This window comes from Phacochoerus africanus, chromosome X, assembly GCF_016906955.1.
Source record: "Phacochoerus africanus isolate WHEZ1 chromosome X, ROS_Pafr_v1, whole genome shotgun sequence".
Lineage (NCBI taxonomy): Eukaryota > Metazoa > Chordata > Mammalia > Artiodactyla > Suidae > Phacochoerus > Phacochoerus africanus.
In genome coordinates this window covers 44,419,508-44,433,983 of record NC_062560.1, presented here as the reverse complement: position 1 = coordinate 44,433,983, position 14,476 = coordinate 44,419,508, and the positions used below count along the sequence as shown (strand labels likewise).

At 47.9% G+C, this 14,476-nt stretch overlaps 1 protein-coding gene and 1 pseudogene across 1 annotated transcript; one reads left to right on the top strand and one right to left on the bottom strand.

Moving 5' to 3' along the window:
• Window positions 1–5,334: 5,334 nt before the first annotated feature.
• LOC125118851 (uncharacterized) lies at window positions 5,335–6,100 on the bottom strand (annotated as a pseudogene).
• Window positions 5,841–13,744, top strand: UXT (ubiquitously expressed prefoldin like chaperone). The gene is made up of 7 exons (XM_047765733.1): window positions 5,841–5,906; window positions 6,090–6,196; window positions 7,145–7,226; window positions 7,364–7,431; window positions 7,705–7,812; window positions 13,372–13,435; window positions 13,649–13,744. Exons 2-7 carry the CDS (start codon window positions 6,099–6,101, stop codon window positions 13,697–13,699), a joined length of 471 nt encoding a protein of 156 aa, XP_047621689.1. The 5' UTR covers window positions 5,841–5,906; window positions 6,090–6,098; the 3' UTR covers window positions 13,700–13,744.
• The last annotated feature ends 732 nt before the right edge of the window (window positions 13,745–14,476 follow it).

The window sequence follows — 14,476 nt, the reverse complement described above, 5'->3', positions numbered from 1 at the left end:
AGGGCACAGTGACCGGAGGTAAACAATGTCCACATTGAAGATAAAGATTACATGTCTCCCTTCCTTAGACACCTGTCCCGGTGCTCTTTCAATGATAAAATCCACTTTCCAGATGCCAAGGCCATACTGACTCGCTGGGTACCATGCTGATCTGTTGTTTTTTTTTTTTTAACCTTGAAGGACTGTACCTCTGATTGGTTTACTTGTGTGATGCTCTTTGTTCTGACAAGATATAAAAACTGGGCTGAACACCCTGCTTCTCAAAGCAGCTCCTCAGAACTACCGGAGATTGTCTCCTGGGCTATAGTCCGCAGGTTGGCTCAAATAAAACTTTTTCCATTCCTATGAGAGACTGATTATTTTCATCGACATAAGGGACTCGATTTCCCCTTTTCTATGGCTGTAGGAAGAGCAGAGGAAAATGCACAGCAGAACACGGATGCGGCTTTCATACCTCCATCGCAATCTTCTCTGATGTTAATCTTTCACTTGCTTTATATTTTCTGTGGTCCAACCTTACTCGTCTCCTTAATGGGATGTCTTTTCTATCAGGTTCCAAATATCCAGTGGAAAATAAAGCAGGCAGTGAATGAACGAATGAGCTATAACTCCTCTGGCCCTCAGTCATGTCTTGTCTTGTACTTCTTGGGTAAAGGCAAAAGCAGAAGTCAGAGTTGGGGGAGGTTAGGGGGTTGGATGGAAGGAAGAGGAAACAAGTGGAGATACGAGAGCCTCCTGTTTCAGAAACCTGAAAACGCCCACCCATAAGCTAGGTAAGCCGTTTCAGTGGAGGCCAGGACAGCTCATGTGCTTAGAGCCCCAACCAATATACTGGTGACTGACATGATTGTGTAGGGCTGGGGTTAGCAAACATTTTCTATAAAGGGCCACAGAGTAAATACCTTAGGATTTTTCAGGCCATATGGTCTCTTTGGCAGCTACTCGATTCTGTCATCGTAGTGATGACAAATGGAAATTATAATGGAGGGAGTTCCTGTCGTGCCTCAGTGGTTAATGAACCCGACTGGGAACCACGGGGTTGCGGGTTCGATTCCTGGCCTTGCTCAGTGGGTTAAGGATGTGGCGTTGCCATGAGCTGTGGTGTAGGTCGCAGACTCGGCTCGGATCTGGCGTGGCTGGGGCTGTGGTGTAGGCTGGCGGCTACAGCTCTGATTGGACCCCTAGCCTGTGGAACCTCCATATGCCGCGGGTGCGGCCCCAGAAAAGACAAAAGTCAAAAAAAAAATTATAATGGAGTCATCATAGTTCAGGCTTACAAAAATGGAGTCGGGCAGTTATTGAGAATCTGGTCTCACACACCTCCTTGCACCACTGAGAACTTGAATTTCCTCTGAACGGTATCAAACTCAAGGACACCAGCAGCCCTTTCCAAAACAATACCTGATACCTGCTGCTAGTTGCAACCTTGGGGTTTCAAAGTCCTCCCTTGGCAACTATTTTGAACCTTAACCAATGCTTGCTTAACAAGCGCCCTTTGGAGTTCCTGTTGTGGCTCAGCGGAAACAAACCTGACTAGTATCCATGAGGATGCAGGTTCAATCCCTAGCCTCACTCAGTGGGTTAAGGATCCAGTATTGCTGTGAGCTGTGGTGTAGGTCGCAGATGCGACTCAGATCCTATGTTGTTGTGGCTGTGGTGTAGGCTGGCAGCTGCAGCTCCAACTCGACTCCTAGCCTGGGAACTTCCATATGCTGCAGGGGTGGCCATAAAAAATGCAAAAAGAAGAAGAAGAAGAAGAAAAAAACACCCTTACTTCTTGGCAGCTCTAATCTTAATTCTTGGCAATTTATGTAACTACGTGGTGGGTTTTGTTTTGGGGGGTTGTTGGGTTTTTTTGTTTGTTTTGTTTTGTTTTTTGCTTCCATAAAAGCTCCCTCATTTTGTAGTCCTGCAGAACACAATTCGAGTGCTTCTTGCAACTGTGTCTCCCAGACTACTCTTACCAAATAAATGTCTCGTTATTTCAACCAGGCCTCCATTCTTAGAATTCTCAGTTAACATAGTCTGTGAGCAGCCACAGACAGGAAAGCATCGACAGAAATAATCAATAAACAATCTACAATAGGAATAAGAAGAGAAAAGAGTAAAACTGAGCCAAACTGAGGACTCTTGCTGGAAGACAGCCTCCTAGATAACCGAGGAACTGCTCCAGAGAAGCAGGGTTTTCAGCCCAGTTTTCTATCTCGTCAGAACAAAGACCATCAAACAAATCAGGGATATATTCCTTCAAGGTTTAACAGATCAGCATGCACACAGCAAGTCAGCATGGCCTCGATGCCTGGAAATCGGGTCTCATCATCGAAAGAGTACCAGATTGGCAACCCAGGAAGGGAGGCATTTAATCTTTATCTTTAACATGGACAGTCTTTATTTCATCAATGTGCCCTTTAATGACTAAAGCGGATCTGGGAGTTCCTGCTGTGGCTCAGCAGGTTAAGAACCTGACTAGTACCCATAAAGATGTGGGTTCAACCCTTGGTCTCGCTCAGTGGGTTAAGTCACAGACGCAGCTTGGATCCTGTGTTGCTATGGCCGTGGAGGAGGCTGGCAGCTGCAGCTGTGATTTGACCCTTAGCCTGGGAATTTCCACATGCCACAGGCGCGGCCCTAAAAAGAAAAGAAAAGAAATTAAAGTGTATGTACGATCTATGTTTAACAAGCCACAAACAGGCTGTTTTAGTCAGCATAAAACTCTAGTAAACTCATGGATAAGCCAAAATGGCTTCCCCACACCTCAATATATGAACATTTCTTTCATTAAAGTAAATGAGTGAGGGAGTTTCCGTCGTGGCTCAGTGGTTAACGAATCCGACTAGGAACCATGAGGTTGCGGGTTCGATCCCTGGGCCTTGCTCAGTGGGTTAAGGAACCATGAGTTTGCGGGTTCGATCCCTGGGCCTTGCTCAGTGGGTTAAGCGTTGCCCTGAGCTGTGGTGTGGGCCGCAGACGCGGCTCGGATCCTGCGTGGCTGTGGCTCTAGGGTAGCCCGGTGGCTACAGCTCCGATTCAACCCCTAGCCTGGGAACCTCCATATGCTGCAAGAGCAGCCCAAGAAATGGCAAAAAGACAAATAATAATAATAATAATAATAAAGTAAATGAGTGAGTGTGGCTATGTTTAAAACTTTATTATGGGACAGTGAAATTTGAATTTCATATAATTTCCACATGTCACAAAATAGTCTTTTTACTTTTTTCAAACCTTTAAAAATATAAATAGGGAGTTCCTGTTGTGGCTCAGTGGTTAACAAATCCGACCAGGAACCATGAGGTTGCGGGTTCGATCCCTAGCCTTGCTCAGTGGGTTGGGGATCCATTGTTGCCGTGAGCTGGGGTGTAGGTTGCAGACATAACTCGGATCCGGCATTGCTGTGGCTCTGGTGTAGGCCGGCGGCTACAGCTCTGATTCGACCCCTAGCCTGGGAACCTCCACATGCCGTGGGATCGGTCCTAGAAATGGCAAAAGCTTGCAGGCAATAGGGAAACAACAAGGGCCAGCCAACTGGGGGCCACAGTGTGCTGACCCCAGTGTAACACTTGGATGAGGAAGTTTGTTATTGGGAGTAAGTGTACAATTGTCACTTGACACTTGCTTTACAATGCAGTGACCTCCCTTAGATCAATAAATTACAGTTCCAGAAATTTTTTCACAAGAACATAATGATTGCACCCAAAATTTTGAAAGCAAAGACTGCTCTCTTATCCTGAATAATGAAAGAAAAAAAAAAAAAAAAAGAACACACCCAAACATTCAGAAACAGAGGAGTGGCTCAAAAAATCTGAGGCCATCTATGGAGTTCCCTGATGGCTCAGCAGGTTAAGGATCTGGCACTGTCACTACTGTGGCACAGGTTCGATCCCTGGCCTGGGAACTTCTGCCTACCACAGACGCAGTCAAAAAAACAAAACAAAACAAAAATCTGAGGCCATCCAAAAGATGGCATGCTATGCAGCCATGTCAACAATTATTGTTTGGTATGAAAGGAGAGAAAGCAAATGTGGTCAAATATTAACATTTTTGGTGAATCTAAGTGCGGGGTGTAGGGGTTCCAGTGCCCACTTTTCTGTAGGTTTGAAATGTAAAAATAAAGTCAGAAACGTGTTCAAAAAGAAAAAAAAATGGTTTTGTGAAACGTAAGTTAATAGACTTGAATGAACCCATCTCCACCTCATCAGAACTCCCTGCTAATAAATACTAACACCCCCTTTCTTACAGGAAAATGGTATATATTAACTCCATGATATTCGTCTAACTACCTAGTGTCTGTTTCAATCATACTAAATGTAATTGCAACCATATGCAACATAATAAGGTTTACCAAAAAAAATCTTTTTAACTCACAATGTTTCCTTTATAAACATCTTGTTCTAAGGACAAAGAAAAGCTTGACTTGCTCAGGTTTTGAACATTTGGAACAAAACTTGCTTCTAGACAGTAAATCCACAAATTATCTGGGAAGAGTTCCCTGATTTGGAGGGGGCACTCTAGGCCGTGCAGGTGGGAATGACATTTGGGGGATTCAGCACCTGGGTTCTCCTTCAGGCTCAGGCCTGGACTTACCGGGTTAGATGCTATTATTTGAACATCTAACATGGGAAATAAATCTATCCAGTAATTTGAGCATGTAAAAATTAATAAAAGCCTACACATTTAAATAAAAACACACGAACTATTTCTAACTACAAGATTACCTATCTATCTCAGGGAAGTCCCCTCATGGCACAGCGGAAACGAACTGGACTAGGAACCATGAGATTGCAGGTTCAATCCCTGGCCTCGCTCAGTGGGTTAAGGATCAGGCGTTGCTCTGAGCTGTGGTGTAGGTTGCATTCGCGGCTCCGACCTGGCATTGCTGTGGCTCTGGGCCGGCAGCAACAGCTCTAATTGGACCCCTAGGCTGGGAACCTCCATATGCCGCGGATGCGGCCCTAAAAAAGACAAAAAAAACAAAGATTACCTATCTCTGGCGGAGGGCTTCGACCCTCCATTTGACGTCACTATTAAATGATGTGCTTAGACGTAATGTGTTGTCAATCTTTGCTTGAACCCTAGGATTCAAGCCACAGAATTGCGGGCCACAGAGCTGGAGTCGTCAAAGGTGTACTTTAGAAAACTTTGTGTCCGTTTAAAAATTTTTTTTCTTTATTTTTTTTTAGGGCCGCACCTGCGGGATATGAAAGTTCCCAGGCTAGGGGTCCAACCTAAGCTGCAGCTGTCGGCCTACACCACAGCCACAGCAATGCCAGATCCAAGCCGCGTCTGCGTCCTACACCATAGCCAGAGCAATGCGGGATCCTTAACCCACCGAGCGAGGCCAGCAATCAACCCGCATCCTCATGGATACCAGTCGGGTTCCTAACGCGCTGAGCCACAAGAGGAACTCCTAAAAACTTTTTTTTAATGTTCACACTCATTCCCATTACTGGGAGCCAAACGCAAGCTTCCCGTGTGAAAGTCCAAATCGAAGGGGATACAGGGATGTATTTTCCTTTTCACAGACCAGATCCGCAATCGATTCTTGCCGGTCTGCTTCCAAAGCTCTGACTTAAATACTAAACGCTTTACTCGGTCTCTCTCTACCTCCACCTGTGCGTCCCGCTTCCTCCAGAAACCGCCAAATCCCATTAAACCCTACCCCTACCAACCACGCACGGTCCCCATAGGCTCCTCGTGCCGTCCGGGTTCCCACGCTCTGCAGCCTTCAGTAATCTCTTCGGATTCCTTAAAGCCCCGCCCTTCTCCTCTCCTCAGTGTTGTCTTCCGCTCGAGACTGCCCCACCCCACCTGGTTGTTTGGTTGGCCAGCGCCTTCGTCGGACGTCATTTACCCGCGCCACCCGGAAGCCGCGGTTCTTACCAGCCGCTCCTTTTGCCGGCGGCTCTCAGGTAACAGCCGCGTTTGGGTGTCCCTGGGTGACGGAGACCCTGAATTGGGAGGGGGAGAAAGCTCACCCCCCTCCCCCAGCACGAGCCGGACGATCCTACTCCCACCGTTGAGAGGGTGCAATTGTACTGTGCTGGAGGCCAAACTGAGTGGTCAACGTGCACTTCCCCCTCCCCATTCCTCAGGAGCCCATCATGGCGACGCCCCCTAAACGGCGGGCAGTGGAAGCCACGGCGGAGAAAGTGCTGCGCTACGAGGCTTTCATCTCTGACGTGCTGCAGCGGGACCTGCAGTGAGTGACAGAACAGGGGGGCGGGGTGCTTGCCGCGGTCCACGTGGTGAGCGGGGCGTTCGAAGTCAGGGCCTAGCCTTCTGATTGGTGGGCCAGGCATTCGGAGCCCGGCCCCGCGCTCCATTCGAGCGGGAAGGAGGGGCGATGTCCGGGGTGCGACGGGGGTGGAGACCGGGCGGTCTTAGTGGAGAGTGTGCTGGCGCATGCGCGGCCTCTGATGGCGCTTAAGGATTGAGAGCGAGAGTTCTGAAGCCAGAGTTTCCAGGTTGGAATCCTGGCTTGGCCATTTCGCTTTCCATGTGAATACGTTGTACCTCGCTTTGACTTTCTGTGCCTCAGTTTCCTCATCTGTGAAATGGGGAAATAAACAGAACCTTCGTCATGCAATGGTTTTGAGTTTTCAATGTGTTCAGTTCTAAAGGATTTAACTTGGATACTAGAGGGTCAGTGAGTATGAAAAATTACTGGTATTATTAATCTGAGCAGGAAGTACAGTGTTCAGGTCTAGGATTATGAGCATCCTAAAAGGGATGGAGGATATTTCTAGAGTAAGAATGGGAGAGTGTGATTGGAGGAAGGCATTGGGAGTGTAATAATAATACTAATAAATAATAGCTAACACATTTATAAAGCTTCCTGTTTGGCAGACACTGTTCTAAATGCTTTATAGTAAACATTCATTTAATCTTCCTAATGACTCTATGAGGTAATATTTGTCATCCCTGTTTTATTAGACAGGGAAATTGAGACCCAAAGAGGTTACTCACTTGCCAAAGTCACCCAGCTAGTAAAAAGGAAAGCCTGCATTCAAACCAAAGCAGTCTGACCCAGAGTCCTAAACTGCTTCTTTAGGGCATGGTGACAGGAGAGTGTCAGAGAGTCATGATATGAGGTATTTCAAGAGGGACAGGCCTCCTCTTGGTCACCATTTTACTCTTGTCCCATCAGAAAGGTGCTGGACCATCGTGACAAGGTATATGAACAGCTGGCCAAATACCTTCAGCTGAGAAATGTCATTGAGCGACTCCAGGTAAAGATGCCAGGGTTAGGTATACCTTCTTTATGTGGGCAAAGGAGGGGGAAGAGAGGAGAGACCCCAGACCAAAACTCGTCACCTGACCTAAAAGTTGACCACTGACCCCTACCTCTTTTTCCCTGGCCCCACAGGAGACTAATCACTCGGAGTTATATATGCAGGTGGATTTGGGCTGTAACTTCTTCGTTGACACAGTGGTGTGAGTGTCTACCCACCCCCTCTGAGCCCACAGGGTTCAGTTTCCCCTTTCCTTCATTCAGCAAATATTTTTTGAGTATTTGCTACAGACCAGACACTAGGTGCTGGAGATGTGACAGTGAATAAAATAGGAGAAAATCCCTGCCCTCCTAGAGCTTCAAATTTGGGGAAGGTGGGGGGATGGGAATTTTTTTTTTTAGATCTTAAATAAACCATGTGGTATGCTGAACAGTGATAAGGACTTCCCCCCTTCCTCTAACTACTGTTTCCTCAGCCCAGACACATCACGGATCTACGTGGCCCTTGGATATGGTTTCTTCCTGGAGTTGACACTGGCAGAAGCTCTCAAGTTCATTGATCGTAAGAGCAATCTCCTCACTGAGTAAGTCCATTGCATGAGGATAGTGTCTACAAGCACCACCATTTGCCAGGCCCTTCTGCCCCCTTTCCCCATGGCTGCCTGGGATGATACTTAGGGACCCATCTCCCCTCCCCCTCAGGGCTAGGGCTGAGGACAGTGGGGGATGCAAAGCTTAGCCCCAAGCATAGCACACAATAAGCACTCAATACATGGTCTCTGTATTGTTCACTCCCACAAAAAGTCACTGGGCGTCTGCTGTAGGCCAGGCTCTGTGCTTGGTGGTGGGGAAGCAGCAGTGAACAAGACAGAAGGGTTCCTTGAAAGCTTATAGTCTGGAAGGACTATAACTGTTGCACAACAGCATAGTTTCGACCAGATCCTGGAGGTCTCAGCCCATAGATCAGTAACAATAAAACAGGTCACCTCTGACTTCACCTCCTGTTAATTTTCCTGCTTGTTCACTGTGCTCTCACCACACTAACCTTCACAGGCGTCCTTAAACACCCTCAGAATGACCCCACCTCAGGGCGATTGCAGTGGCTGTTCTCTGCCTACAGCGCTCTTTCCCCAGCTACCCGCATGGCTTCCTCATTCAATTTAAGTCTTGCTTAAATGTCACTTCCTCTACTAGGCTTTCTGTAACCCTACTTTAAAATCGCAACCCCTTGGCACTCCCGATTCCCCTCCCTTGTTCTTTTTCTTTTTCTCCCCGAGCACTCATGACCTCTTAATGTTTACCATGTAATTTACTTCTTTATAAGGTCCATTGCCTCCTCCCATTAGGTTATAAGCTTTGCAAAGGGAGAGATTTTCGCTATACCCCCGATCACTAGAATAACACATGGCATATAGTAGGCACTTTGTTTGTTGAATGAATTTAAAAGCGAATGTTGGAAATAGACTGCAGTGGGGACTGAAGCAGAACTCTGTTGGCAGTGATGGGGAGGTAACGTGGGGGTCAAGGATGGGCTCCAGTTGAGTTGCGGGTTCTGTGCGAGGAAGGGGAGTGTGGATGGGAGGTTTGAAAGGTGGCTAGGGAAGGCCTCCCAGAGAAATTGACATGTGAGTGAACAAGCCATAGGGCTATCTGGGGAAGAGCATTCCTGGCCAGGCGACCAGTGTGCCTGCCATCCTTGGCAGAGGAACTGCCAAGACTGGTGAGCATTCACTCGCTCACAGTGAGGGGCTGCTGAGCAATACGCTTAGACTGATAACATCTCACAGGTGTGAATACTACTGCTCTAAAAGTCCTTCCCAGTTACATTTCTCTCTATTCCTACATTCATTTCTTCCAGAGTTGCCTCCCTTAGGTTTCAGTGAGTCTTCTTTTTTCAAACCCCTTCAGGGTTTCAGTGTTCATAGACCTAAGTGAGCCTCAGACCTGCTGAGACATCGAAATCTTAGTGATAAGACGAGTTGGTGAATCATTTGGTCGAGGGCCCTGCCTTCATGGGCCAGTGCAATTAAGAACTGGTGCCCATTTAGACCAAGTCCATCACGGCCTGTGGAAGATTCGAAGCCAGGGATCGAACCCATGCCACAGCAGCAGCCTGAGCCACAGAAGTGACAGTGCCAGGTCCTTAACTCGCTGTGCCACAGGGGAACCCCTCAAGTCCTTTTTTTTTCTAATTGCTTTTTTCTTCTTTTCTTTTTATGGCCACACCTGAGGCATATGGAAGTTCCCAGGCTACGGGTCAAATCAGAGCTGCAACTGCTGGCCTGCGCCACAGCCACAGCAATGCTGGATCCAAGTTGCACCTGCAACCTGCGCTGCAGCTTGTGGCAAAGCTGGATCCTTAACCCACGGAGCAAGGCCAGGGATCGAACCTGCATCCTCACGGAGACTCCATCAAGTTCTTAACCCACTCAGCCACAGTGGGAACTCCCTCAGGTCCATTTTTATAACAAAGCTTTCCTTGTTATGCCTTTGGAATAGATTTTAATTCTGTGCTACTTGATGTCTTTCCCCTGGATGAGGTATTTGTCATTGCCTGCCCCCTTGTCCGGTCTTTTTAATTTGTTGACCTGATCTGTGTGATGAGAAATGTGAACCTCTTACTACTTTATCATAATTAGTAGGACTCCCTAGAAATTGAATCCCTCTAGGAGATAGAGATTTGGGTCTGTAGTTTGCTCTCTTCTTTAAAATAACTTGGTTATTTGGGGACACACTTTAAACCACCTTTCTTTCAGATTACTTTATGTAATGCAAACGGCCTCTCAGTTCTTCTTGTTCTTAGCATATTTGTGTGTCTGGGGAATGGGAGGATCGGGTCTCTGTGTGTATTCTTTCTGATTACACAGAGAGGAGTACACATCCACACCCATAAACAGATACGACTATATGACTGTTAACACTGCCTTGCATATTAAATCAGTAGCAATAAATTAAACCTATCCCTTTTGTGTGATGAATGGCATTTGGTGAACTTTACATGTTTCTCTCTTTTTAAAAGTGTTGAACCCGTAGCCTTTCATAGACTGAGCTTGTACCAATAACTTAATTTTGTTCTCTTTTAATGTTCAGATGATCCCTTAAAAGCTGATCACATTCATTCCTCTGTTCTTGGAGCACTATCCAGATATTTTTGAAAGCATCCTCGGAGTTTGCTTCGTGGCTCAGTGGAAACGAATCTGACTATTATCTGTGAGGTTGCAGGTTCGATCCCTGGCCTCGCTCAGTGGGTTAAGGATCTGGTGTTGCCGTGAGCTGTGGTGTAGGTCGCAGATGCGGCTCGGATCTGGCGTTGCTATGGTTGTCGTGTAGGCTGGCGGCTACAACTCCGATTTGACCCCTAGCCTGGGAACCTCCATGTGCCGCATGTGTGGCCCTAAAAAGGCCAAAAAAAAAAAAAAAAAAGAAAGCATCCCTGCTGCCTGGCAACAACAGCCCGCTCCATTTATTTTCTTTTGAGGACTTCAGGTTCCTGTGAGTGAAGTGGTCATTCACTTATTCATTCAACATATATTGGGTCCCTACTATATGCCACATACTGTTCTGGTTCCTGAGGATACAGGCCAGGAACAAAGCACACCAAATCTCTCCCCTTACACAGCTTACATTCTAGTCAGGGGAGACAGACTATAAACAAATCAGTAAAGGCAGTAGTGTGTCACAGGTTGATGGTGCTGCAGAGAACAGCACAGATTGGAGATTGGACACATTGCCTGATGGGACAGTGCAGTTTTTTGTGGGTTTTTTTGCTTTTTTTTTTTTTTTTTTAGGGCCACACCCGAGGTATATGGAAGTTCCAAGGCTGGGGTCAAATCAAAACTACAGCTGCCGGCCTACGCCACAGCCATGCCAGATCCGAGCCACGTCTGCAACCTACACCACAGCTCACGGCAATGCCGGATCCTTAACCCACTGAGCAAGGCCAGGGATTGAACCTGCATCCTCATGGATCCCAGTTGGGTTCGTCAACTGCTGAGCCACAAAGGGAACTCCCAGTTGCAGTTTTAAACAGAATGCCTGATTGGATATGGGATGTGAGGAAAAAAAAAAAGCGGAGTCTAGGTTTGGAGCTGAGCAGCTAGGAGAATGGAATTGCCGTTTTCTGAGATGGAGAAGACAGTGAAAGAGCGGATTTGGAGGGCAAGATCAGGAGTTCAGTCTAGGACCTAGTAAGTGTAAGATGCTCATTAAACAATGAAGTAGATTTTCTGAAGATGTAATTAAAACTCCCAAGGCTGGAGTTCGGGGGAGAGGGCTGGACTGAAAATATAAATTTGGGGAGTTCCCTGGCGGCCTGGTATTTAAGGACCTGGTGTTGTCACCACTGTGGCTCGGGTTGCTACTGTGGCACAGGTTCTATCCCTGGCCGGGGAACCTCTGCATGCCCCCACCCCAGCCAAAGAAGAAAATATAAATTTGGGAGATAGTGGAGTTCCTGCTGTGGTACAGCAGGATCGGCCACATCTCTGCAGCACCAGGCTGCAGGTTCGATACCCAGCCTGGCACAGTGGGTTAAAGGATCCAGTGTTGCTGCAGCTGCAGCATAGATAGCAGCTGTGGCTTGGATCTGATGCCTAACCCAGAACTCCATATGCTGCGGGGGAGCCAAAATAGAAAAACTGGGGGGAGATAGTGATACATAAATGAGTTTACACTTTTTTTTTTCCAATTTAACATCCTATGTCATTGCCTTCTACTTTTCTTAACAGTATTTAGTTTCCCCAGAACTGACTCTTACGTTGACAGGATAACTCGGCACAATAGAATCCACCTTCCTTATCAGGATATCAAGACCGTGCATGAGCTAGCCCTTGCCTACCTCTTGGATCTTGTGCCACTTTCCTTCCACCACTCACTTACTTTCTAACACTGGCCTCCTGATAGCTCCTCTAGAAGCTCTTTCCGGCCTCTCGGACTTCTTGTGAAGACTGTCCTGTTTAACTCTTACTCATTCTTCAGAAAGGCCTTCTTTTATCCTTTGCATCACTTAGGCTTCTTTTGGGTGAGCCTGGTCGCAGTTGGCTTAGATGTCAGGAGGTAGGAATGGGCTGGTTGGCGTAGCTCAACAGCCCAGAGCCAGAGTGGTCCCGCTTTCCAGTTGCTTTAAGCCTTGGTGTCTTCCTTGAGTCCTCTCTTCTCTTGCACCCAACATCCTCCTTTGGTAAATCCTATTGACTCTATCTTCAAAGAAGTATCCCAGCTCCAATCATTTCTCATCCCCTCAACTGCTGCCACTGCAGTCTGAGTCTTCATCTCTCACCCAGACGATTCCGACAGCCTCTGCAGTGGCCTTCCTCTTCCACACCAGCTGTCCTTATCCCCAGTCGGTTCTCCACACAGCAGCCAGATGGATCCTCTGAAACCCTAGTCTTTTTGACCTCCCTTCTCTGATCACAATACTCCCCTTGCTCCCATCCCACTTAGAGTCAAAGCCAGAGTCCTCACCATGGCCTGGTAGATTTTACACGAACTATCTCCCCCACTTACCTCCGTGACCTCGCCTCCTCTACCTCCCCACTTCACTTTTTCTTCTCCAGCCACACTGGCCTCTTCGCTGGGCCTCAGACATGCCAGGTACGCGCCCACCTCAGAGCCTTTGCACTCTCCACCCCTTGTGCCTGGAACACACATCCTCCATATGTTCACACGACTCGCTTCTTTGTTTTAAGTCTCCACTCAAATGCTTCTCAGTGAGGCCATCCCTAAGCACCCTAATTCGAATTCCAGCCCCCACTCCTGTACTCCCATATCCTCTCTCATTTAATTTTTTTTCATTACAATTTTAACCATCTGACATACTCCATATTTTACTCCATCATCTATCCCCCTTAATGAGAATCTGAGCTCCAAGAGGCCGAGATTTTCGTTTGCTATGTCTGCTGCTATCTCCCCAGTACCTAAAACAACCTGGCATAGAGTAGGCATTCAGTAAAGGTCTTGGAATCAGTGTAGTGCAGATGGCGGCCAGGCATGTCTGCCTAGGAGCAGGCCAGGTAGTAGGGGTCCCACCACCTGCCGTGTGGAAGTCATCCAGGACTTAGGCGGTTCTTGAAGCGGTGAGGGCACATCATCCTCACGGATCCTAAGTGGGGCCCACCTCGCCCTTTCTCCTTTCTTTTCTCCAGGCTCAGCGACAGCCTCACCAAGGACTCCATGAATATCAAGGCCCATATCCACATGTTGCTAGAGGTGAGAGCAGCTCACCCCACTCCCAGACTCTATCTCCAAATATTTAGGGTGGTGTCCTGAGGAAGGGAGAGAGCCAGAGATGGGAAGGGCCATCTTTCCCTCCAAACGAGTCAGACAGGAACCAGGCTGGCTCTGAGGGAAGGGAGTTCCAAGCAAGCCTGAGGTGGGGCCTGGACCCAGTCTCCGTTCAATCTCTTCTGTTCTCTTTTTCAGGGGCTTAGAGAACTACAAGGTCTGCAGAATTTCCCCGAGCCTCGCCATTGACTTCTTCCTACCTCCCTTGACATTAAAGAGCCTGAATGTCTTTGAGTCACGTGGCCCTTCTTTCCCCCATTAACCTCTGCTGTTGGCTAAAGTGCCGTTTCTAAAGCACTGTTACTGGGAGGCCCAGAGATCCAGTCTGTGTAGAATCTTTAAAGCACCACTGAAGTGCCGCCTCCAGCCTGTTTCCTGGCAGAATGTGCCACTTGACTTTCCGCTCTGCCCCCTCTACCGTCGCCTTGGCAACCTGGGCCCCCACCTGACCCTTCTTTCTATTTCCTTTCCTGTGCACTACTCCTTGAATTAACCATAGAGAACGGCCGATTCAGGGTGGCGGTTTGTTCCCTAAGGCAATCAACCTTTCACTCCTGGCCCTAAAGTTTACCCTTCTCCCACACTCCAATCGTTCCTCAGGTGACTTAAATTACACCCACGCCCGTCTAGGCCCAACTTTGGCCTTGTCCCAGCTTCTAAATAGTTACAGCTCCAGCAATGGGCGCAGGGCCGATCTCGCCTGCCCTCCCTGGTCCGGTCCTCATTCTAGGCTGAATCCAGCTTCCGCCAATCGATACAGAGCCAGGTTCCACCCCTTTATTACTGGCTGCAGCTCGACCCTGCCCTTGTAGGCATTTCGTTTCCACCACTCAACACTCCTTCGCACGTCTGGCAGCTGTCCTGCCGTCCTTCCTCTGCTTCGTTCTAAATTCGTCTTTTCTAGCCAATCGCCACAGAGTTAGCCTGCCCGCCTCCGCAGATCCCTGGTCAGACCTCCTCCCAGCG

What these genes read in the sequence shown, in the direction of transcription:
- UXT (XM_047765733.1), top strand. Translation starts at nt 6,099, where the DNA reads ATGGCGACGCCCCCTAAACGGCGGGCAGTGGAAGCCACGGCGGAGAAA. An exon ending in AAGAGCAATCTCCTCACTGA is followed by an intron (nt 7,813 to 13,371) that starts GTAAGTCCATTG and finishes TCTTTTCTCCAG; the next exon opens with GCTCAGCGACAGCCTCACCA. An exon ending in ATATCCACATGTTGCTAGAG is followed by an intron (nt 13,436 to 13,648) that starts GTGAGAGCAGCT and finishes TCTCTTTTTCAG; the next exon opens with GGGCTTAGAGAACTACAAGG.